A 27255-nucleotide genomic window follows, 5' to 3' on the forward strand; every position below is an offset into this window, starting at 1 on the left:
AGGAAAAACACTCTCAGTAGTGCCAATAATGTCTCTATTTCCATATATAAATATATATATATGGAAATATTTTATAAATCAGTATTAAAAAATAACTGAGAGGTAGACAGGGTACATACAAATGTGAATTTGAGAAGATAATTTCCCAACAACTTTAACAAATTTATTAAAGAGTGGATTGGCAGTAATAGATTGCAATTTCTACATGTCTTTTTTGCTACAATTACAGTAATTAAATTGTTCTGAACAGTATATATGAGTGTTGTAAATTACAATGAATACGCAATGAGTATTGATCTTCATTGTACAACTTAATTAAAACTTGTCCAAGAGAAGCCACTAATGAATATAATTAGAGGAAATGTTTGATACCACAGTTACTCTGGAAAGCATTAATTAAATATCTGATATTTTGTGGAAAATGTTTTTATTTTGTTATTTATGTTTTAAAATGAAGCCACACAATGGAACTGATAAAAAGCCTTCAAGGTCATTTTATCAATCAACTATTAATCATATAATCATGAGGAAGATGGGCTGATTGGTTAGCTGATCAGAAATAAGGTAATAATTCCTTCAGGAGAAATAAGCCTACAGGGATCAATGGGTATATAATCTAGTGCAAATTCCTAGTCAATATATAAAAGGAAAAGAACTCACTAATACAGTAAATTTTAAAGTCTTTTCAAAAAGATTATTATTTCCATTTGTGTGTTTGTGTGAGTGTGTGTGTATATGTGTGTGTGTGTGTTTGTGTGTGAATGTGTGTGAGACATGTGAGTATAGTGCTAATGGAGGCCAAAAGAGGGCATCATTGACATGGGTGCAGAGAATTGAACTTGGGCCTTCTGCAAAACTAGCATGTACTCTCATAAATGCTGAGCAGTCTATCTGGAAAAAATTTAATCAGAAAATATCATATAAGTATTGGCCAAAAAATAAGTTCGATCAGAAATCTAAAATATAATAAATATGTTTTAATGTTGAAATAATTCTTTCAAATAATCTCCATGATTTACGTAACTATAAAAGTTTGTAAATAAATAATTCAAATAAAAAAAAGAGAATCATAAATTTATTTTTGATGGGATTAACAGATGCAAGAACAAAAATTAATGAAGAGATGATGAATACATTAAGAGACTAAGTTCTCAACTGCATACATGCTAGCAACTAGAGATAAATATTAATATTAAATAAAAACAAATACAGTCTTTTTGGTTATAACTTTCAAACATCTATAACTTGTTAAGTACTTTTTGGTGCTACTTCATTTTCTTCAATATCTTGCTAAGATGAGACATTAAGACCACAAAAAATGCACTGCACTATTGAGGGAAAAAGCACACAGGAATAAATATATTTTCAGTCATTTAATATGACTGAATGACCAAGGAAGGATCTTTGATATTGTCACCATCCACATATGGTGAAAAAATATATATAATCCTTGAGGACAACAAGGGAATCCAGTGTAAGAAGGTATATTCGTACTCTGCTACTATTAGTTTCCTCTCATGATGCTCAAATTAGCAAACATTTATACTACCAGATAGATCTCTATTGATACATGAAGGTTTTTTTAAAAAATGTCAATTTTTTAAAATAATTTGTGGGAGCAAACCACAAAGACACAGCTGTCCAGCCCTCTCTCCATGAATCCAGTCAGCACAGATACGATTTCTGGTTTCAAGGCTTGACTTTATAGTTTGTCAACTGCTTCAGGGGACAATGAGCAGCTACCAATCACGAGTAAAGAGTTAAGAAACACATATTTCTCTTTGGAAAATTACATTTGTAAACTGGGTAAAAAGTTACGCTACAGGTTGAGGAATATTACATAGATTTCTGATATATTTGGCTTAAAGACAGAAACCCAAAGCAATACAAAAATCTCATGGATAATAAATGCAAGAGAGTTTATTTCTTCTAATTATAAGCTTCTCATCAATATAAAAATAAAATAAGCAAACAATGTACTTACTGAATCATGGGAGAGCTATGCAATTATATAACTTACATATTGAGTATTTTTGCATCAATATTCATAATTGAGATTTGTCTGAAGTTTTCTTTTTTGGTTGGGTCCTAACGTGGCTTAGGTATCAGAGTAATTGTGGCTTCATAGAACAAGTTAGGTAGTGTTCCTTCAGTTTTTATTTTATGCAATAGTTTGAGGAATATATACTCTTTTATATACTCATCTTAGAAATTCTTCAAAATGTTCAATGAGAACACCAATGTTCTGATCAGAATGCATCATGGAAACAAGGAGTAAAAGAACATGTGACAGTACATGAGGTCTTAGAGATAGATAGTAAGCACTAATAGTTGTTCCTGGAATTCCACCTAAACCTAGACACATCTGTCCTACTGCCACTACCTGAAGACAACTACCAACAAATAATTAAGCCCATTCTAACCAAATAGTAGTTTCAAGTGTCAGCATCACCCAACAATCTTCTATTTGAGTAGTTAGTACTCTTGTTGTACTATTTAAAAATATTCCTAAATTCATTTATATATATATATATTTAGTTAGCACACAAAATAGTAGATTTCTTTCCATCATGAAAATATATATTTAGTTTTAGTTGATACCACTTTCAGAACAAATGATTCTCTTTCTGGTCACTGTGTTTTTTACAGCTACTTTTAACTTTGCCCTACCTAGGATTTATTTCCCTTTCCAGTTTTTTACTAAATGTTCTATTACCTTGCACACCTGCCTTCATTAAAGCTCCTTTCCCCCTTACTCTGCACACCTTCTAATTTAAGAATCTATTGCCATATTTCTATGTACACAAAAATTAGAAGTTGGATCTACTAATACAGTAGAACAAGAAGTATTTTTTTTCAGACACCAGCTTAACTCAATCATTAGAGTATTTCTAATATGATCCACTTATATTATATTATAGTACAGTATCACAAATTGTGTGTATCATATTTTCATGGTCACAGTCTATTTTAGTGAACAACTAGGATGATGCCATTCCTCTCTAGTGAGAATGAACAGCAATAAGCATGGATGTGCAAATATATCTGTGATAGAGCATAGAGTCATTTGGGTATATGTGCAGGAGTGACAGAGGAGTATCATATATGAGATCTCCTTTTTAGTTATTATTAGTTGCTGTATATTTGAGAAGAACATCCACACCAATTTCCAGTTCAGATACATTTGTTTGCACAAATTAATTAATTATTAATAGTGACTAATTTTTCTATTCCATAATCCTTCCTAACTTTGCTTGTCATTCTAACTAAGATAAGACTAAACTATAAATTAATTTAGTGTTTATTGACTAGATGACTATGGATGTTTAATGCTTTTAGAAATATTTATTCATCTATCCATCATTTTATCTATCTATCTATCTATCTATCTATCTATCTATCTATCTATCTATCTATCTATCCATCTACCTGTCTATCTACTTATTTATTTTATTTATTGGATAACTGTAGTTATTTTTCTGAAGATGATCTATTCAGCTTATTGGCCCATTTATTGGTTGACAAGAGAATTTTTGGTGTTTAAATGTTTGCAGTTATTTACACATTTTATTTGTGAATAAAAGAGTGGGAGATAACTGAGTTTTTCTCTCATTCTAAACATTGTTCATTCACTCTGTGGATAAATCCTCTTGTTTTGATTTCATGTAATCTCCCATTTAGCAATGCTTGGGACTGTAGCCTGTGACACTCTTTTTCTACTTAAAATATTTGACTGTGACTATGCTCTGAGCCATGCTCCCAATGCTTGTATTCAGAAGTTTCAGCATTTTACATTTCAAATTAAGGTTATAGATCTGCTTAGACCTTTCATTTTTTGCATTTGAGCCTAATTTCTGCTGTAGATGAATACCCATTTTTCCCAGCACCATCTACTGAATAGATTGTTCTCTTCCTATGTTATTGATAAATTTATCAAAATTATATTTATATAACTGTGTTCATTTATTTCTGGTTCCTGTATTGTGCACCCTTGGTCTACGAAGCATTGTTAGTAAATATATTCAAATTAAGTCTGGAATTTTCTTCCAGTGAATGTTATATCTGTGATTTCATTATCAATCTTATTACAAAATGCTCAACCCTTTTGTCAGTTCCAGCACTACACCCAGTATATGTCTACCCCACAGTATATAATACCCAATATTCTACCAAAATTGAACAAAACAACTACACAAACCATTTGCCTCTCGTTTTCCCTAAATTGGTCAATAGAACTAAGAAACCAAATTATCCTTCTTTTTCTTTACCTTTACCACCACACTGAGTGACTGAACAAACAGCAAGTATTCCGCACATGTTCTTGATCACTCTTTGAGGGCAGGCTCTGGTTTGTTTGACACTGTTGCTAAATCCTATAGGAATCAGAACTAATTTCAGTTCCATTACTGGGTCCTACTTTTAAATCAGTTCTGTTCAATGATACGTGAAGGGATTCTGCAAGGAAAGGGAATTTTTGAAACTATTTTTAAGTGTCAAAGCAATGAGACCAAATACCACTTCTAGCTGTCCTGGATTGGCCATTTATATCTTGGACCAGATACCTGAAGACCATGAGTCAAGCAGTGGGAAAGTAGAGTCTGTGGAATGAGGTCGGCAGGACAAAGAAACAGAGCGCCAGATCCAAATTCTATCATAACAATGCTAATCCATTTAAACTTGAAATACCTTTCTCTTAGGACTTGCTTTTATACTAGGAAAATCAATTTTATTGCTTAACCCTAGTCAATAACATAATAAAGAGTTGTTACAGACAAAAGAGGGTATTTCAACTGCTAGAACTTCCAGTTGTCAGAGCTTGAAGGCAAGTTCCTCTTTGCTTCTACAATCTAGTTTTCTTGCCTTGTTTTTTTGATTCCTCCAAAATTCTGTTCACAGAATGAATTCTTACTACTTTAACTCCTGAGCCACCTGACGCCCACATATTCATCTTTGAAGATTTTTTTGTTTTCTAAAATAACATTTCAACCATTATATAGCAAGGTTAATGATAGGACTATAAAAACCTCATTCAAAATTTAACTCATTATTTAATTAAAAATAACTTGGTTTTCTTTTGATTGTAATATATGTAATCCATATACTCAAGCATATAACTGTTGACAACATGGGTGCTGGGAACCAAATTCAGGTCTTTTGAAAGAGTAGTACGTTGTTACCAACTGAGCTATCTCATCAGTCCCTTGTTTTTTATTTTTTATTGCTTTTGAGATAATATGTTTATCTTAATAAAGGAAATATTCTTGCTGATTTTCAAATTTATTGAGCAAATAATACACACACACACACACACACACACACACACACACACACACAAACCCTGACACCTATGACGGAATGAGTTTTAGTCAGAAATGCATTCTAATGATTATGAATTAATAATGAAGTCTGAAAGTGTCAACTCAGTGAGATGGAAAGGAAGAGAATGATTCACAGTCCACATCTACTGGTGAGTCTGTCTGTACAAAGTGTTTAAGCAAAACTAACACAGAGATCCACTGACAGCTAGATTATGAGTAATGAGCAATCTGCTACCTTCACAGGACATGTTGCAAGAAAAGAGCAGCACCATATGGTCTCAGTGACTACCTTGTCAGCTATGGTGACTAAACATGTGAAATCCCTTATTCTGTTTTCATCTTAGAGAGAAATGTCAGGCTTGCATGACATAAGAGGTTAAGAAGTCTCTCTATCACAGAATATGCTTCCCAATAAAATGCTTGGTTCTACAAGAATGTGGGTAAAGATATTATATGAAGGTATTCCTTTCAAATACAAAATTTTACAAGTCTGTAGCACTTGCAAAAATAAATATGTTTATTCACATTTAAATTGAAAAATGATTCGTGAAACAGTTAATGTTCATTATTCTTATAATATTGGTTATGTTGTCATATAACCTTGAGGAGGAGATTTTTTTTGTTTGTTTGTTTCAAAGACTCAATTCTCATGTCTGTAAAGCCAGCGATTGAAACTAATAAAATTATATGTGTCTGTACTCACATTTTTATCACTCAATCTTAACACTGATCTTTTGGTATGTTATGTTTCTCATTTTACAGATAAGGAAATTGAAGCTGAGAAAAGTTAAACAGGCCAATGGCCCAAGGTCCCAAAACTAATATAAGCACACAGCTGTAATCTAAATCCGAGTTATCTAATCAAAGGCTTTATCTTCTTACTTCTCCATTGAATCTGACCCAGTGTCTAACTTGCTGAATACAAAGGTTCAAACCTCTAAATAATTATTTCCTATATTAATACATTTTGTTGATACGTTTATTGAGTTATAAATAGTATGTTACAGAGACCAGCATTTATAATAATATCCTTAACATAGTGTATGCAAGATGAAAATGAGCATCTGGGTGGAGGGAGTTAATTAGGAACCTACCTACTTGCAAGTATGAAGACCTGAGTTCAATCCATACAACCCTAACAAAACTATCAGTCATAATGACTTGTACCAAGTGCTGGGGAAGGAGGGGAAAAATAAATCAATGGGACATAGTCAACCAGTCCAGCCTGAAAAGCATGCTTCAGAGCAATGAGAGGCCTTGTTCCAAAGGAGGTATACAGCCTTCCCAGGAATGCTACATAGGTTGTTCTCTGCACTCCATGTATGTACACATACATGTACCCACACAAATGTTCATGAACCTACATAAACAAGATGCATACATTTTTAACAAGCTGAAAATTTCAAATGTATTCATTTAAGCAGAGCACACTGTAATTCCCCATGCTAGAGAATTACAATTTCCTACAAAATTGTTGACAGCTAGTAAAGTTTTAAGTTGCATAAAATAGAAGAGTAAGCAAGAAAGTAACAACAAAAGTTCTTTCCTAAATATCCAATTTAGATATCTATTATATTCAAAGCACCTGAATTGAGGAAAAATTGAGGAATAGTTTGTGTGTTTAGTGTTTATTTGGCTTAGTTTTTATTTCCTTTTATGTTTTATTGTTAAACATGTGTATATGTGTGTCAGTGTGAATGAAAGTCATGTGTGTGGATGTAACATGTGGAGTTCTGGATCCATCAGTAGCCCGCCCCATGTGTCCTTGACAATATTTGCAACTTATAACATAAATTCACTTCAAATACATTTAATATTATTTTTTAAAGATAATAAAAATATGAAAATTATATTTTGAATATCAATCTGGAAACCAAGATTTATTTTATTGACTACATCTCTTGCTTTAATTAGAATATTCATTTTCTTCTGTACTATTCTCTTATGTTAACATTGATGTTTCATAATAGTATATCCTATTTATCTTTAAAGTATTTTCATACTGTTTAGTAAGAAATCAATAATAAAACATTTATACCGAGCAATGCTCATATATGCTGCTCCCCGTATTCTCTCTCTCTCCCTCCTTCTCTCTTGCTGTCTATCCCTTCCTATAATTTATATTTAAAATGTCTTGTAATATATACATATTTAAGTCTTATAGCCTATCAAAATTGGAAAGCAGTAGAAAGAAGAGTTGGAAATAAATGGGAATTATGCTGGTCATCATGAGTTTGTTCAAAAGGAGAAAGGTTGTTGTGGTAGTTTGAATAAAAATGGTCCTCATAGACCCTTAGAGAGTGGCACTATTAGGAAGTGTGTTGGAAGAAGTTTGTCACTGTGAGTGACTTTGGGGTCTCAGGTGCTTAAGCCACTATCAGTGTTGAAGTTGCTTCCTGCTGCCTGATGATCTGAATATAGAAACCTCAGCTCCTTTCTAGTACCATGTCTGTTTGCATATTAAAATGCTTCCAGCAATGAAAATAATGGACTAAACCTCTGAACTGTAAGACAGCCCCAATGAATTGTTCTTCCTTATAAGAGTTGCTCTGGTCATGGTGTCTCCTCAGAGCATTAAACTTTAACTAACACAGAAGTTGTACTAGGAATGGCTTATTACTGTGCTAGTTCTGACTCTGCTTTTGTTTTGTGTAATGTATACTTTGCGTATTTTAAGTAGGGTTTAAAGGTCCATCCTAGTAAGAACATAGAAGACAGTGGTACTGAGGGTGGAGGTTTAGCTAAAGAGGTTTCAGAGAAGAATATTAGTATGTGGCCTAGAAACTATTAAGACATTTTGGTGAAGAATGAGTCTGCTTTCTGCCCTGGTCGAAAATGTCTGCCTGAAGCTAAATTGAAGAGTTTTGGATTAATTGCCTTTGCATAACAGATTTTAGAATACCCTAGTGTGGGTTGTGTCATGTGGTTATTAGTGGCCATGTTTATGGTGATCTATAATGAAATGGAGAAGATTGTACAAGTAAATCTACAAAATGGACATTTTGAGGAGAAATGGGAACACTGAAGTGGAATAGAGCTAAGTCCCGTGTTCAAAGAGATAAACAGATTAAATAAAATCCTGATGTTAAACTGGTGGTGACCTCAGGGCAAGATTCCACCCATCTAAGCTTCCAATTCATGAAAGGGAATTAAGGAAAAGCTTAGAACAGATGTGGTACCTTTAATCTCAGAACTCTGGATGAATAGAAAGAAGCTTCATCTCTAAGTTTGAGGCCAACCTGGTCTACAGATTGAGTTTCAGGAGAGAAAATCTTAAGCAGTGAAGGAAACCACTGAAAACAGAAAGTGGGTTAAGATGTAATTGAATGTAGGGGTCAAGTTGCAACTACATCAAAAAGCAGAACTTGGCATATTCAGCCCTGTGGTTCTGAGTTTGGAGTTAAGGATACAAGAAAAGGGGTTATGGAGTCTCTCTCCAGAGCTAGGGAAGCTACGGAGGGAAGGCATAAGGAGGCCCAGAGAAGCCATTGTGTGATACTGTGAAGGGGAAGTTTGAATTAACTTAGAGATCTCAAGATGTTGGAGATGCCAGTGTCATGTGATACCTGTCAATAAAAAAGCTGCTAACAGGGATTAGAAATAGCCCAACAGAAAGAAGTACATTGTAGTCAACAAAGACAAAAAGAGTTGGAAATCTGAAGGGTGCTTTGTCATTCATTATACATGGAAATGCAGAGTTTGGAGTTTGCCAAGATGGATGTGAGCTTGTTTTTGTCCAGTATTTCCTTACTATGCTCCCTTTCAGAATTGTAATATGTGTGCCATTATATGCTGGAAGCATGTGATGTGCTTTCTCAATTTGATTTTACAGGGAATTACAGTTAAAAGATTGCATGCATTTCAGAGAATGCTTTGAACTTTAGACTTTTAAACAATTCTCAGACTGTTGGAGATTATAGGGAATTTTGAAGTTGGACTAAACGCATTTTGCATTGTGGTATGACTACAAGTATATGGGAACCACAGAGTGGAATGTGGTGGTTTGAGAGGAACAGGCCTTCACAGGCTCTTAGGAGGTGTCATTATTAAGAGGTTTGATCTTGTTGGAGTAGGTGAGCATCATTGGTCTTTGAGGTCTCAGATGCTCAAGTCATGATCAGTGTGTATTCCTTTTAAAGAGTTGTCATGATCACTGTGTCTCTTCAAGGCTTTAATGCCCTAACTAAGGCAGTTGTAATGGGTCTTCACTGTGAACTCCATTTAGAATTACCATGGAAACTCACTACCATTATTTCCATAACTGTGTTTCAAGAAGGGTATAACAGTAGATAGATGGACCCACCCTGAATGTCAGTGACATCATCACATGAGCTGGGGCACTAGACTGCACATAAAAGAGAAAATGAACTGAGTACCAGCATTTTAGTGTTTGATTTTTGGCTATGGACTCTTATGTGACAAACTGTGATTCAAGATAATTATTTTCTTGATTAACAGTTAATCTCAGACTTTGAGTCATAACACCCAATAAAGTAACTAATACTGTAGAATTCTAGTCACTTTTTTTGTTTTGTTTTGTTTTTCTAGTCACTTCTTTGAGTTGGATGGCTAATTCTTCCCTTCTTCATTCATAATAATGTGCTACTTCAGCATGGAAGCAAAATTATAGGGTCAATCAATCATGACCAATACCTCTGAACTGAGTAGTAACAAAATATTTTCCTTATAAGTAGTTCATCTCTAGGGACAGTTCTAATGTACCAAAATTAATATAGACTTTTCACATTTGAATCCATAGTAAAATTTTACAAATGTAAATAATTTTGGGTGTTTCTAAAAGCACCAGTATGAAGATGAGCCCAAGAGCAGTGAAGACTCTTCTAAAAAGTCCATCCCTACACATCTACTATGAGATGTCTATGCTAAGCTAACAGTGGACAATTTGAGGAGTTTGCCATCATTTAGGTCGACAAGATGAACCTTCCTGTTCTTCAATTGAACTGGGATGGTGATATAAACTGCAGGTATTGACCAAAACAACAATTAATCTTTCTATACATATCATTAGATATTGACAAAATTAGGATCCACATATCTTATTTTGTGAACACCTTTTTAAAGCAAAGTTCCTAAAAATGTAAAATAATTGGTACAGATATTTTGACATTATCAATTTTTGGGTTATGCATTTTTCAGTAGAAATGATTTAATGCATTTACCAGGTGATTTTTGGCATCCAATCATAATATATTTAACAGTGTTCTTAGTTTGGCTCTGATAAGACCCTCTGGGTGAGAAAACTTTTGTTGAAAGTAGTCTATACCATACATTGAAGTTTAATTTATTTGCATATTTAGAAATCTAAAAATTGTTATGCTATCACATTGTCTTTTATATAACAGTGCTTTTCCAAGCCTGCAAACAAAACCCATAGACTCCAAAGAAGAAATCTTAGATGCTTATTCATTCAAAGAGAAGGAAATTTAAAACACACACACACACACACACACAAACATTGAATGTAGATTCAATAAGTAACTGGATGCCTAAACTTTACAGTGAATAATTTTTAATGAAAGTTTCTATAAAAATAGAATAAAAATAATAAGAAGAGGAAGGGTAGTAAGAGGAAAATATTCAGAAAGGGGGAAGATAAAAAGGAGAGAAAAGGTAAAAGTGGAGAAATAAAAGGACGAAGAAGAGGAAGAAAAGGAAGATGTTGAGGAGAAAGATTTATATCTTTGAAAAATGTTTCATGCATTTTGATACTAAAGATGATACTATGATACTATGCAGGCTATCCTTTGCATCCCCAGCAAAACTACCATTGTGACGGTCATCATTGGAATCCCAGGATCAGAAATAAGTTAGCTTCCTGATGATGATCTGACAGATTTTCTATAAGGAAATGAATGCCATGTACATGAAGATAAAAACTTAAAATTTCTGTGGACTTGCCTCTGTAGTCATACTTTCTCACTTTGAATTTTCCATGCTCTTTTACATAAATATTCATATTAATCTTGTGGGTATTGATGGATTCTGTGGCACATGCTTTTTCTAAACTATAATTCCTTCCGTGAAAAGTATTATAATAAAATAAAATAAAAATTATAACAATGGTAACAGTGAGAGGAATGTAGTATGTGACTAAATTGGTAAAGTCAAGAGCCTCAGCAACTTGGACATTGATGCTTTGTCAAATGAAGTGCTCTCTGACCTACTACAAAGTATTGAACTATGCCAAAATTAACTTTTCTCTCTATATAAAACATCAGTGGGCTGGAGAGATGGCTCATCAGTTAAGAGCACCTATTGCTCTTCCAAAGGTCCTGAGTTCAAATCCTAGCAATCACATGGTGGCTTACAACCACCCGTAATAAGATCTGACACCCTCTTCTTCTAGTGTGTCTGAAGACAGCTACAGTGTACTTATGAATAATAACAAATAAATCTTTTAAAAAAAGAAAACACCAGTTTACTTGGGGTTAGCTTGAGAGATAAAGGAGATCAAGCAATAAGCCTTCACAGCAGTATTTTCATCTTTCCTATGTATAAAATTATTCAATTCAAACAATTGTACAAGTTAGTAAAATAAAAATTATCTGATATTTTATACAGTTATTATTTTACAGTAAATTAAAATTTCCTGTAAGGAATTTTCTCTGGAAGGATTGTTAATTAAACAAACTACCCATAAGCTACCAAAACTATAGGTGAGAAGATAATTATTTTACATGTAAGCTAGTACTTCAATGCTATTCTATCCACATAATGGTTGGACACACATTTTCCTGACATTTTCCATTTAATATTAAGAATTACCATGATGCTGTAAATCTAAAGTGCTTCAAGAAGTATGTAAGCATGAATATACTCAGGTATCAGAATAAATAAAATTGATTCCTTCAATTCCTGAAATTACCAACAGATGGTTTGTATTAATTGTTTTTGATGTAAGATTATTTCATACTTTGAGTATAAAAGTCTATAAAGTGGGTCAAATGGTATGAATGTTAAAAGGTTGCCATAGGGAGGTGACAAAAATAAAATAACACTTGATTCCATCACAAATTCTTAATCATAACACACATTAAAAACACTTCTTATATATTAGATAATCAGTAGATAGTCCATCTTTGTTAAACATTTTATAAATAAAAAGTAAATGGTTCTGAAAGCATATATGTTGGTATCTGCTTACTTTGCTTGGCAAATCATACAATCTTTCAGTTAGTAACTTTTCAATTTACTAGGGGCTTTATAAAAACAATTCTAAGTTCTCTTAATTACAGCTTTAAGAAAAGAGTTATATTGGCATCCTCAAGAAGAGAATAGGATGGTGAAAGAAACTGCTGTTAAAAATAGTAGCTTTAAATCACTTAAAGAATTTACTCGATAGTATGCATTCCTCAAACATAGATTTATAAAGTACAATGTACTTCCCTGATGTTCCAGATGGAGAATTACGTTTTGGATCTGGCTCTCAATGTACTTCCAGACAGAAAATGCTTTCTCCACAGTGATGCATCAAAGAAATGCAAAATATAAGACATTCTACTGTCAGTGTCTTGGAATTAAACTGTTTTTGTTGGGAAATCATAAGGTCTCTGTACTCAAATCCAAATTCAGAGCAATGCTTCCCTGATTAACTTTTATTTTCAAAGTTTTTCCATTCTTCATAAAGATCAGAAAGGCATGAACAAGTGAAAACATAATTTCAAGTGACAGACCACACCAGGAATGGAAAGGAAAACTCAAACTTGAGGAAATCTATCTATAGAGACAGGATAAAAATTTAGCCATAGTGTGGGTGTGACTGATTGTGTTCAAAGAATCCAGGTCACTAAGCATGAGGAAACCACTCTCCTTCCATAGGTTAGTGATGGGAAACTGACAGGAGCTATGGTCCTGAAGCAAAGCAGTGACTACTGTGCTTAATTAAGGTTAGATTTGTAACCTATGGCTTCTGGAGGTCTGTTGAAAAATTTTACCAAGGGATTAAATTTGGACTCTTTGGCATCTTCATTTTCAACAAGTAAAGACAATACTCACTAATTAATGCCCTGTTCAATGTCAGAATGCCAACCCAAGGTTTCTGAACATGTAATATGTAACACTGTCATATTGTAAGACATACAATTTTACGAAGCACTTTAAAGACATGAACTCAATGTGTGCAATCCTAAACTGTATTATAACATTCCTATTTACAGATCAGAAGTAGATGCAGAAGAGTTCTCTAGTTTGCCGAAGGTTCATAGCTTCAAATGTCTGAGCCCAAGTCTGGAGCCTGTTCCCTCACTGCTTCATAACACATCCATAATTTAGAACTCATTTTGGGCAAAAACTGTTAGCAATTTATATTATCCAGCATTTAAAATTAAATAATATTTTCTTAATTCAGATCCTTCTATAACAGTAATGAATTCCTCTAATGTAGCCTACCAATAAGAGTATTTTAATGAACTATATAGGCAAAATATACTTTCATAGGGGTATCTTAATGAGATTCATAGACAGAGATATTCTTTCCTGATATAAACAACTCTCAAAATTATTATAAAATATTATATCTAAATCTACACATAGAAGAGGCAAAAAAAATGATAGTGGGTCTGTAGTAGAGACAAAAATTGCCTACATGTTTCCACTGAATGTTCAGGGGAAATTACTTATCATGAGGCGCTCCTCTTGAACATGGAAATGTGGGACAAGCTGACTGAAACTTTGGAAGGTGTTTTGTTTTCGTAGTAGAACAAGAAAGGTGTTCTACAATAGGTAGAGCTATACTGAGAAGAGATTCTTAATGAGATTATCGGCATTAAAATATAGATCTAAAAATATAGATCTAGAATATACTATTGGCCTGGGATGGCAATTAAATTTTTCATATTCTCAAATACCATTGAAAAGATAAAATATGATAAGGACATAGGATTTCAGCTCAAAAGAAAGATAAAAAAGAGAATTAAATGCATGATAATGGAAACTGGACCATGAAGAAAACAGTGAGCAAGTGTAAAATGTGCAAGCATTGATTAAGTATATTACTGATAGCATGATTATCAGTAATTAGTGAATGTGGGAAGAAAAGCCTCCAGAATTCCATATATTTTCATCCTAGGCACTTTTGACATGGGTAGAAATGGCTGTAGATAATTGATGGCAAAATTTCCCCTTGCATAAAGACTTGAGAAGACTAGTATTGAAGCAAGGGTGTCTGAGTTTGAGTGAAGGCATTTCCACGTTGACACAAATATATTGAAACAAGTTATTTAACTATACACTCACTTTCCTTAAAAATAAAATGGTAATAATGAGGATTCATTTGGATCATTTCTAGGAAAACAAACACATATGTAAACCATAGCAATGACATATAATAAATCAAAAGTGAATGACAGCTTGAATTTGTGAATAAGGCATAGGCAGCCATGAGTATGCAATTATAGATTTACAAGTAATGTAATGTTAATATGTTCTAAACTTCCTTAGGTTTTGTTATTGTCTCTTATATGCCAAAGAACAGCCTTCTGGTAATTATATTAAAACCTTTCTGGAAATATATAAACCTACTCATATTTCCAAGAAATATATTTAATATGCATGTGACTAAAAAGAGAAATGTTCTGGGAACTGAAAATGGAAAACTGTATTTAGTACTGGAATCAGGAGTGTCAGATATCTGTATCAAGAAACTTTAAGCATTTTCCCTGCCATGGATTTTCAAATTGAGAACCAGTTAATTTAATGATCTTCTTACTCTATTCAAAGTCACTATGTGTATTCTAATGGTTTACACATGCATACCTTAATGTAAAATCTGTAACATATCAAGGCATATACAAGAATGATCCTAAAACTATAACATGATGGCAAATGTTCAAAATACTTGCAGATAACCCTTGATGTTTCATGTAGCTGGTAAGAAGCATCTGTTTTCTGTGGAAAATTAAAGATACAACACTTATACCCCTGATAATGGTACTTATCTTTTCCTTCATTTCCTTGTCTAGTCACCAAATTTGTCATTAGATAACAAAACCCAGCAGAAAATTGGGACACAGATGGTTCTTTTCTAGTTTGTACAGCTACATGGGACATTTTGTCAATTTCTTTTGTTAAATTGCCTTCCTATCACAAGATTTTTTTCATCTTCCACTTCAAGAAAGATGATGACCTGTGACTGAGAAATAATGCCTTGGATAACCTATATACCATGTTGTGTGAAAAGGAATAACTGATATTGGTTATTTAGCGATGGGACTGTAGCAATTCTATGCAGCAGTATAGATACACTCTTGTTTCATTTCATAGAAACTGTAAGAATAAGCCCTGACATATTCATTTTCACTGTGTAGACCCAGAAGGGGCTGATTCATATACTCTCATAACACATAGCAGAGCTGTAGTATCATGGTCTCTAAGGCTCTTCATTCTTATCTATCATGCAAGATAGTTAGGAAACTGATACAAACAAAAGGCAATCACTCAGTGACAATGACTGCATCTATGCAAATGAGGCACTTTCAAAGGGTTGCCAAGATCAATGTTTCTGCTAAATCTTAGAAGAAGATAAAGAAGAAATAGAGGAGGAGGGGAAAAGGAGTAGAAGAGGGGGAGGAGATGAGAGGGAGAGGGGGAGGAAGAAGATAGTTTTTGTGTTATTTATCATTTAGGGAAGTTCTTCCAGACAATATTAACTTTTATACTGACTCAATTCAGCACACAAACCATGACTGACTGAGAGCTTTACTCAGCTCCACTTCGGGCTTCCTGCTCCCTCTCCTGATCTTCTTTTGTGGAGAATTCTATCAATTAAAAACTGGATTTGTTCACTTTTCCTCTGCTACAGTTATAGGAAATATGTAATATTCATTATAACAACCCTGTAATAGACAAGTAAACTGAACCACAACAAACTAAAATGAATTGCTAAAAAGTGTAGTAAGTGATGGAGATTGCCATCAATAAAACTAATTGGTTTCAAAATACAAAGCTAGATTTTTTTTTTCTGACCTCCTTGTCATTTCAGCACCTTTTTCTCTGCATACTTGGTTTCACAGGCTTCAAGAAATATCAGTCAACCACATCTAATATCTTACAGAAGTTATTTAGTTATTTTGTTTCTGTTGCATCTTCCTCACCTCTTCTCAATGATGGAGCGGTGGTACAGGAGAAGGTGGGTGGGTGGGGGAGGAACCTTAGAGAGGCAAAAGAGCAGGGGGGGGAGGGCAGATATGGGATGGGAGGGTTGGGAGGGGTAACCAGGGATATCATTTGAATGTGAACGAATGGAATGATTAAAAAAAAGAAAGAAGAAAGAAAGAAAGAAAGAAAGAAAGAAGGAAGGAAGGAAGGAAGGAAGGAAGGAAGGAAGGAAGGAAGGAAGGAAGGAAGGAAGGAAGGAAGGAAGGAAGGAAGGGAAGAAAGAAAGGAGGGAGGGAGGGAAGGAGGGAGAGAGAGAGAGAGAGAGAGAGAGAGAGAGAGAGAGAGAGAGAGAGAGAGAGAGAGAGAGAGAGAGAGGTCTTCAGTATTTCCTACTACAGAATGACTGCTTGGCTCTTAGGAGCAGAGTGAAACATTTCTGTACTGTCTTCTATTAAAAGAGTGTCCACTGGCAAGTCTTCCCACCTCCATAGCCATTACAGAAGGGAAGAGCTCTGGATGAAAGCTAAACTTGGCTCATAAGGCAATCTCCTGCTGGGAACTGCAGGGGTTGAACTGGTGCCAGCTGGATTTACCTGCCGAGTTAGTCTTTCCACAGAGAAGACATTAGCACATCCTGAGACTGTCCTGCCAAGGCAAAGTAAGTCAGTTACCTTTGAAGACAGCCAAAGCTGACAGAGATCACTTAAACTCTTCTACTTATAAAGTAAACAGCCGATAATGGAGTTTAGGGCAATCTATTATTTAGATAGAGGTTTCTTCCTTTTAATTAAGAGAAATGTTTCATCTTCTTAATATCCTGTTTGAAATTGTGACATATTTGGGGGGTAGCTGAGCACAGCAGGCATGGATTCTGACCCCCTTAAGTTGGGCTGTTTTCCTAAGAGGAAAAAGGATGAAGCTAAGAGGTTTGACAGATGAAAATAAGAGTATGAAATTATTATGAAGAAAAAAGACAGCCCCTGTCTCTGAGTAGAACAGACTGTATTTTCTTCAAATCATGCAATACTTAGCCTGAAACATGTTTCCAAGTAGGAACATTTCTCACAAAGCATATGCAAAATATTTCAACCTTCAGGTTTTGGCTCTTTGAGAATTTTGTGGTTTTTCAGAATCATTTGCTGACAGCTATGGCCTAGTGTGATTAGAACTGAAGACAAACTTAACTGATGGAGAAGTTGGCCTAGACAATAACCCAGCCAATGAGATAGACATAGAAGGATTACAAACACTTAAATTCCATTTACTTGATCTGTGGTGTGTCTAATGCTACAAGTGTTTGGCATGACTCAACTAAACGATTGATCTCACAAAGAAATAAAAGAACTATAAATTCTAAATATATGAAATAATAGGAACGCAAGAGTTCCTTTTTTCTCATCACACTGTTGTATCTTCAGAGCCATGGGGAATCAAATATAAAAATTAAAAAAATGTGTGTAAGTATGAATGGCATATTCTTTTCAAAGGAGATTTTTAAAAGACTTCAATGCTTTTATTATTGAGTTTTTATTATACCATATTTAAATTGTTCCCCACTCTTTCTTTCAGCCTTGCTCCAACCTTTCCTGAATGCTTTGGCACTTTCAAGCCCATCCCAGAAAAAGTTATTATTCAGTATTAAATGAATGTATAAAGATTAAAACCACGAATAGTTACCGAGAGCTACAGAAGGAAGAAGACATGACCTAGCTACGACCCCATTCAACAAAGGATCGTATGTTCCCCCATTGTATAAGAAATAATTCAAATTATATTAATAAAGTAGCTCATAAGGTGATAAGAGACTAAAGGCTGTGCCCCCTATAGGAAAAGCAGAGCTACAGTGAAGTTTAATTATACTCAGAGCCTGCTAGGTTTTATTTAAATGGAATACAACTAATTGGTACTCTAACAGGCAAAATTCACACACATGCGCACATGGGTTTTTCGAAGGTTTTCAGTCAGTGTGTCAGACACAATTCTTTATGATTTCTGGAAAATAGCTAAAGATAAAACCCATTTTTCAAAGTGCAAATTAATATAATATCAGTTAATGTAACTATCCAAGGTCATAAAAAGTTTTAGAGACTTACAGTGTGGTTCTTACTATATTAAAGTTTTATGACTGAAATCTGTGATTCTTATTAGGAGTTCCAAATGAAAAAAAATTGAGCTTTGAGAGAAATAAAAGCCATACTATATCAATTAGTATTCAACTTGGTCTAGTACAACTTGTTACATATATTAAAACCATTTTATTTTTATCTCTTTATTTGCCTTTGCACTAGCAGTAGCACTTACTATCAGGCATTAGTATCTTAGATGACGGAGAAATAAATTAAATAGATATTTTAAAACTATTTGCCATAAAGTCAATAAAAACAACTATATTAAAATGTTAAATTTCATATTTTCATTTAATGTTAAATTTAATTATATTCACATATTTTTCTGATGGGGTAAGAACAATGGGTTTGAATAAACTTCTTGTATGTATGAATCTTCTGCCATTAAAAAACAAACTCATAAATACTCATGTCTGAGGCTTAAAACGTGAAAGGGATTAAAAAAAGGATTTGTTTTTAATTTTTAAGAATGTTTACACCATTTATTACCTGATTTAGTTAACCTATTTCAGACCCCCATCTATAATAGCATCAGTGATCTTACTGTCATCATCTGAAATATTCATTCTACAAATAAATGGATGAATGATCAAATGTGAGATGGCCAAATATACACTTAGTCCCTTTGTACCATCTTCCATTGTTCCTAATGTGTGTGTAGCCTGCAAAGTGATATCATACAGGCAACTTAAGTATGGTGCCTGTAAATATTTGTTGTCTTGTGTAAACTTTTATTTTATTTATTTATTTATTTATTTATTTATTTATTTATTTATTTATTTATTGGAGACGGGGTTTCTTTGTATAGCCCTGGCTGTCCTGGAACTCACTTTGTTGACCAGGCTGGCCTTTGTGTAAACTTTTATTTTGAAAGATGTACTTAGGTTAATTCCAATCTTGACTCATGTATAGATTTCTCCATGGAATCCAGAAAGTATAATTTTTGTTTACAGAAAGTCTACAAATATTACATTTGTGTGAAGATACTTGCAATGAGTGTGTAACCCAGTCTGAACTATCACAATAAACTATTTTGAGTTCATGTAAAAAAAAAAAAAGTCTTACACTGCCATCGTATTTTGTCCTGTCCCAAAGTTTAAAATCGAATTCATTGACTCTGATTGCCCAACTATCTGAAAAGCAAGAAACTAATTTTCTTGCTTTAATAGTCTTAGAAAGTAAATATTAAAAACATAAACATAAAAAACAAAGGGATACATTCATGTACACCTATGAAGTTTAAATCAATTTTTAAAAAAAATAAATCATTTATATTCTGTATTAAAATTTTTCAGTGAGACCAATGATTTGAGCAAGATTGTACTGGTGAACTTCTGACTGCTAAAATTACTAAAATAATAGGAAGCCTAAAATAGTTTCTTCCAGTAGTAAAGCTATAGGATGTTTTAAAACTTGTTATGGACTGCATCAGGAAATCATTTATTTATTTTTCACGTGGGTAATGGTTCTTATTAAATAAGAACATTTGCCTGGTTACTTTAAGTATAAACATTATTAAACTGTGTCTTAAAAATATGAATCACTTCAGAACTCTTTTGAAACCCAACTTTAGGTAGACTATAGATGAACATGTGTGCTACACTTAATTTTAAGAATAGAATGCTTTAAGGTCATCTATTGAATTACATGTGTGCAATGATATAAAAGACTGTGGTAATCATATTATTAATTGTGTTAACTGTTATTAACAACTGAGTATGTATTTACCTAATTAAACATGTCAGTGTGAACTTTCCATGCCTATTGAAGTCGACATATAACAACACAAACACTCGGAGTTCCTAAGGTCTCAACTTTTATGTTCATCTCTCAAGCTTATTTATATTCATAGTTGCTCTTATGGAACATATAGACATAATGGGGTGTTAGTGACTAATAAGCAAATTTTGATATTCATCCTTCAATTAATTCTGATACTTTAGGAACATTCTTGTAAAAGTAGTAGAAGATTCCAAACTATCAAAATCATATCCAGACAACTGAATACCTCAATTAACTAAAGTGTGTCATATTCACTAATAAAGTAAATTTACTAATTTAAATGAAAAGAATGGCTTTTTTTAAAAGATTTACTTTTTAAGAATTAATTTTCACCCACAAAAGAAAAAAAATAAGCATGGTCAGTTAATATAATGCTGTACCTTTATGCTCTATATTTACAGGAAAACGTTGGATGGTTTTCTCAAATGAAAGAGAATTTAATTACCCATTCCAGCAAATATCTTAAGAAGTACACCAAACAAAAGATAATCAAATGACAAAGTCAAACAACGAACATAATAGCTGCAAATAACAAAACCCTGTCATTTCTGTATCAGTAACAATATTGAACCAAATGCTTTGGGAATGTTTGTCTACATATAGCTAAGCCACTTGCAGTTGATGTTTTCTGTACTGTTGTCATATACTCTGAGCACTCACAATTTATGAAGTATGGTGAACATATAGATATGCCAAATGGTGCCTTTCTAAGTATCAAAATGTGACCACTTTGGCTCAGTGGAAAGAGTTCATGCATAGCTTTTGCAATGACCTGGTTTATACCCAATTAGGAAAAACAACCAGCCTACCAGAAAAACAAATGAAAAGAAATGTAAGCTTTCAAAAGAGTCAATGTTAAAGAAAAATGTATGGAGGTTGAAACTTAAAAAAAAAAAAATCACTATATTGCAAGCTGTGGAATTGTTATTCGATTTTACTCTTGTTTTACATAAGGAAATGAAATCATCCTACCTGTCATGCTGATACCAAGAAAGAGCTTAAAATGTCAAGAGTCCCACCCCCAACCTTCATGGTTTATTAAGCAAAAAGCCAAAACCCTCCATGGGCCCTTCTGGTTCCAACAATCTATGATTCAAAGGGATGTAATGACTCTCTTTTCTTGTTGGGTAGTGTCCTGGTGAGGAAACGGTTTTACTGTCCTTTTCTGTGGGGTCCTGCCGGTTAATCTAAAAGGAAATGAATTACAGCAGGAAGACAGGGCTACAAAATGAAGCCATTTAGTTTTACAAGTCTATTGTGTCCTTAGATATGTTTTATGGGCCTGGTCCTATTATAAACCAAGGGAAAAAATCCTTAAACAAACTTTACTTTCAGTCCTTTTCCAGTGAAAATATTTACAATTTTATGATTGTCTTTCAAGTCATTATAGCCAACTTTCCCCTTCTATGCTTCTTTTCCTAGAACCTTCTATCCCGCTTGCTCAAACGTAAAAAAAACCTTCAGAGACAAGAAACTGGACTTTTCAAATTCAAACTGCTGACAACTGTCAGCACTTTACTGGGGCATTACTGACTGTAGCTTCAATGAATTAAGCTTGATTCACTGCGGGTGAATCATTTTCAATGCAGAGCTGTTCAGCAGTAATTGGCCAAGAATCCCTGCTGAGAAAAGCACTTGTCAAATAATGCTTGTTTACAAATATATCTCCAGACAGCAAAAAGTGGCAGTTACTGAATAAGTTCAGGGCCACCTCCAAAAATTCAAAATTGTTGCCACAGCCATTTTACTTATTAAATTTCTTAAAATTGTTCACTTGTTGATGCACTTAAGAGTGCTGTCCTCCTGGATCAATCTGAAAATAAAATGTTCTGCTAAAATGCTTGTAATTTTATTTTTAAGTAAACGTTTGCACACCTTAGTGCAGACTAAGTGTTTCTTCCAAGTGTGGTTTGTAACCAGACATTACAAATGAACAGATATTGATTGCATAATTTGTTTAGAACGCAGTTATCCAGTAAAGATGGATTTCAGAAATAATCGGAATAATGATTGTAAACGATAATTCACATTTATTTCTTCCTGTCTGACACTTCATTACATAATCATATAGTGTACATTCTATATTATGTAATATATACACATATATGACTGAAAAATCATTAAGCATTTATGGAAGTTGCAGACAGCAACTTCTATGAATTTTATAAATTTCATGAATCAATTCATTATTAAGTTTAGCATGTCAACAAAATATTTCAGTATGTGACCTTCCAACGTTCTTTCATAAAAACAAGTGGATGGTATGTTTCATCTTATTTATTAAATAAATAATAAAGAGTAATGCTAAGAATCTTTCAATGTATGTCACTGCTCCATTTTTAAAAGCAGTGATAAAGAAAATGTAAAGCAGAAAAGAATTCACATTTCGAAAAGCAGAAGGATCTGGGATGGGATTATAGATGATGTCCTGTTGGGTAGTGAAGGAATGAATTGGACAGACAACCTCAAATAACACTAATATTAAATCTTTAACTACACACCACAAAACGTTCCCCGAACACCAGGCACACTTGATTCTACATGTCTTCAGAGCACAAGGTTGCTTTTGTTAGCTCCTCCAGCACTCATCTGCATGTAACCAAGTCAGCTGTGTGGTTTACTAGCTGGGTTAAACTGCACAACCTGTGGGCATTAATGCCCATGCTTGCATGGTCCTATTCCCCAAGATGCAAGTTTTGCTTAGGGTACCATTGGAGACTTGAGCTATTTCCCTTCTTCCTTCTTGTTCCCTCTGCTTGCTTTTTGATCTCCTTAGTCTTGGCCCCCATTCACACTGGGTGTCACACTCCCTGATAATTTATTTCTTCAGTTCTTTTATAGAGACTTCCTTGAGTCCAGTCTCCTGCCCCATTGGATATATAATAAGGGGGGTTATAGAAAGCTGCCTCAAATGACTATGTATAGAAAAGGATGGGTGCTGTTAGCCTTAAATCATTTTGAAGTTCAATCAGGATGGCCCTTTGGTTGGAATAAAACGAATAAAAGCCCCTCCTTCCTCCTTCCTTTCCTTCCCTTCTCCTCCCTCTTCCTCTATCCTCCCTTCCCCAACACCCTCCCTGCCCTGTCCCCCCTCCCCTCCCCGCATTAGCCCTCTTAGAGCATTTGGACTTCTAATGGTCTTAACATAGGACCTTAATAAAAGCTCCAAGTGTAAAACAAACAAACAAACAAACAACGACAACAAAATAAAATCACCACTTAAAAACTTTACAGAGAAAAAAATAGGCAGCTTGTTTGGCTAAAGCATGAAGCATGGCTTATTACACAGATATCGACAGATACCCATATTCCTCTGAACAGATGTTTAATAATAAACATAGTGAGAGAGTGAGTGGGGTGGGGTGTGAGTCTCCATCTGCCCTGCTTTCTCAGGGTTCCTTGGGAACTGGCAGCACTAGGGGTTACCAGCTCAGCGTCTTCTAGAGCAGACTGAATCTATGCTAGTCACGAGGGCATATACTACTCTGCTGCTGCTATTTCATCTTTCAGGTCCAGCATCTCCTGTTCCCAAGTGCAGGGGTTTATTTAAGATTTTACCCCTCTCGGGAGTCTCATCCACAGCCCAAAGCTTAAAACCTCAGGCTTCTAGACAAGAGGACAGGGTTTTTTTTTTTTTTTTTTTTTTTGATGATTCTACAGTGAAGTCGACCACTCCTGGTAACCAGAGAATCTGGTCTGAGATGCTGAGCGCCTTTCCACATGCTCCACCCTCCCCCGTGCGAATGCTTGAGCTGAGACCAGAGCAAGCCATAATGTATGAAAGAGGAGAAGACCTCCAGGGTCTGAGAGGACCCGGGGCGAGGCCAGGCCATGGAACAAGACTGGTTTGTCAGAGGCTGAGACCAGCTCAAAGAAAAGAACACAGGTGGTGTTCCTGTCTCCAGATTTACTCTCCAGGAGGAATGCAAAACAGTCCGGAGCAAAGAATTGGAGATTGGAGGGTTGGGTACTTCAAGACGTGGTGCCTCTGGCTAGGACAGATCTTCTCTCACCAGATAAGCTTTAGTGGGATCCATGAACAACTTCTTGGTATCCACACTGCCTGTCTCTCTCAACACTATCCCACCTTCCCGCCTTCCTCTATCTTAGCTTTAGAGTGTTAGTGATCCCCCTCCCTCAGATGGAAGGGCATCCATCCCTTTCTGCCTTTCACAACCCCCTTCCTCAAAAATTAAAGTTCTTGTTAAACAGCTTGTAAAACATCTAGTGGTGCTCTAAATAACAGCTCCCGGGTCAGCCACTTTCTCCAAAATAAAATTACCAGCCAGCCTGAAATCATCTTCCAACATCAGCACCAAATAAAGGTTTCTAAAACCTATTTCTAAAACACATCCTATGAGCCTTGTTGTCATCTCTCTCAGTAATCCGGACATGTCACTTCTCCAGGTTCTCAGGACCCAACCGCACCCAACCTCCCAGCTCAGGTCTCAGACCTCTTTCCATCAGCCTTCCAACTTCCCAACCCCCAATCAGCCTCAGACCACAGGCAGGTTCTTTGCCTGGCGAGCACTCTGCAGCTATGTCAAACAATGCAACCAAAGATACCAGAGAGATCCGGAAACGCCAGCAAAAGCGGACAAACATTAATTGGAGATGAAGAGCGGGGATTTAGTCTGGGCAGCGGCGCTTGGAGCGCTGCGACCGGCTGACACAAGCTCCACCTCATCCATCCACCCCAGGGTGCCTTGGTCCCCACCTCCATTTCCCTACCTTCGTTGCTGGGGCTGGCCAAAAGGGTCCGGAGCGCCGCACACAAGAGAAGGCACGTCCAGAGGGGGCCCTTTAGAGGTGCGGAATAGCAGCCTGCCAGAGAGGCAGGGACGCGGGGGGTGTCGTCGCCGCCACCTCTGCCCTGGGTCCGTCGGCGTCCCGCACCGCGGGGCCCGGAGCCCCGCATTTTCTACTACCCTCTTCTGCCTCTTGTGTCCCGCGTGGCTCAGTCTAAGGTTCAGGCTTGGTGGAAGGGGCGAGAGAGACGCGGAACTCCTCCTCCTGGTGGGGTCCTGTACCTTCTGGCTCTCGACCCCTCTAAATGCTGGAATCACAGATCCGCAGAGACCGCTGAAGTTTGCTTCTGGCTCCTGTCGCCCTCCCTTTCAGTTGGATAAGATGAATGAGAAGTTCTGATGGCTAGTACAGTCCTGGGTGGGCTCAGTCAAGGGTCTGCAGAGGGTCGGGAGTTCCGCTCCTTTGCCCTTTAAGACTTTTCCTTTTTCTAGCACCCCCCTTCTTCTTCTTCTTCTTCTTCTTCTTCTTCTTCTTCTTCTTCTTCTTCTTCTTCTTCTTCTTCTTCTTCTTCTTCTTCTTCTTCTTCTTCTTCTTCTTTTTTTTTTTTTTAAATTTTAAGTGCCACCAGGGTCGGAGTGGTGGTGAAGGTTCCCATTCAGTCTTCAGTGGCGATATGGACGAGATTAAAGAAGACGAGTCATCTTAAATCAAGATGATGTTTTCAATGAGAGAGAGAGAGAGAGGAGGGGGGAGGGGGGAAACAAGCAGAGTGTCTATGGATCAAGGGGAGAAGAGTAGAGCAAACGGTGTGTGGCAAACACCGAGTAGAGTGGAGCCCAGGCACCAAGCGATCTAGAGAACTGGAGAGGCTGGCAGAGGGAAGTCAAATCGCTGCGGGCTGAGCGTGGCCGTGGGCGGTGCGGCGGGCGGAGCGGGCTGGAGCGCGGGCCCGAGAGCGGAGCAGAGCCCGGAGGCTCGAGCCGCTGCGGTTCCCGCTGTTCAGCGCGGAGGCGGAGTGCGCGGCGGCCAGGGCGAGCCGGCGACTGCACCCGCGCGGCGCTCGCTCGCTCGCTCCTGCTGTGTCTGGAGCTCCAGCGTCTCCCCGAGCCTCCCGACTCCGCGCCTCCCACCTCCTCCCTCCGCCCTGCGCTCCCCCGCCCTCTGCTGCTCGCAGCCTCGCCAGTGACAAGCTACTGTAAGTGTGACTCGCTTAAACGAAGTCGCACACCCACAGAGGGAAGTAATCTGCAGGCTGCCGTGGTGAGTGTTGCCTAGCGGTCTCCGAGAAAGGCGCGTCTTCCTCCCGGGATAATTAGGGTAAAGAATCCTCGCGACGATGCCTGCGAGGACCAGAGGTCCCTGGAGGAGGAAGGGAAGCCAGCCCTAGCTCAGACCGCGGCAGGATCAGCGGGTCCCTGAGTCTGGCATAGCGCCTGCTGCCCTTTGCAGACTGTAGCACCAACAACCTTGTCGTCATATAACAGCACATTCACAGGCTCTGCTGGTCCGTGGATAGTTTCTTTAACACCCATGCCCCTCAGTTCTTTTGACCCTTTCTGTTCTTCTGGAATGAGATAATTACTCAACGCTTTCTTGAGAAGTAAACTGTAGACTAAAGTCAGGGATAGTAGGTCGCTTTTGAGATCTCAGAGAATCAAAGAATTTGACTGTTGGCATTTGTACTAGGCTAGGTACTCTATACTACATGAAGACTTAATTCATTTATTTCAGTGATAGAAGGCTTTTGTGATAGAATACTTTAGTATTGAAATTACGTAATGGGAAAACATGCAGTTAACTCCAATGAAATTAACGTGGGTATAATAATGTCAGAGCTTTAACATTTTTAATTATTTTAATTGCCCGTGGTTCTTTACACTGAAAGAGTAACAAATAACCAGGAAAACGCAGCTGAAGGGCATCTCCGTTTGTTTTTCTGTGCTTCCCCTGTGTTGTATCAACCTGCTTTAACACCCATCTTCAATTTACTCGTTCATTGTTTCAAAGAGATACACAAAAAGGGGAGTTTTCGAAGGCCAGCTCTCAATATCAGAATGCAAAGTATCTCCCAAAATGTGTGATTTTTTTTTTTTTAAGAAGAAAGGCATCTCATTCAATTCCGGCCTTTGATAACTACTTTTAAGACTGGGCACCTGCTCACACTC

The 27255-nt window shown here is 36.2% G+C and overlaps 1 protein-coding gene across 6 annotated transcripts in view; it reads right to left on the reverse strand.

Moving 5' to 3' along the window:
- Positions 1-26641, reverse strand: part of Epha5 (EPH receptor A5) — a 367297-nt gene extending 340656 nt beyond the window's left edge. For all 6 annotated transcript variants that reach the window (XM_085836803.1, XM_021161798.3, XM_085836802.1 and 3 more), the window contains exon 1: positions 25073-26641. In XM_085836803.1, coding sequence (XP_085692929.1) covers positions 25073-25259 — 187 coding nt within the window. In that variant the 5' untranslated portion in view covers positions 25260-26641. The remainder of the gene's footprint in view (positions 1-25072) is intronic.
- Between the last annotated feature and the right edge of the window lie 614 nt (positions 26642-27255).

The sequence above is a fragment of the Mus caroli genome, unplaced genomic scaffold (assembly GCF_978045245.1).
Source record: "Mus caroli unplaced genomic scaffold, Mus_caroli_1 scaffold_4, whole genome shotgun sequence".
Taxonomy (NCBI): Eukaryota; Metazoa; Chordata; class Mammalia; order Rodentia; family Muridae; genus Mus; species Mus caroli.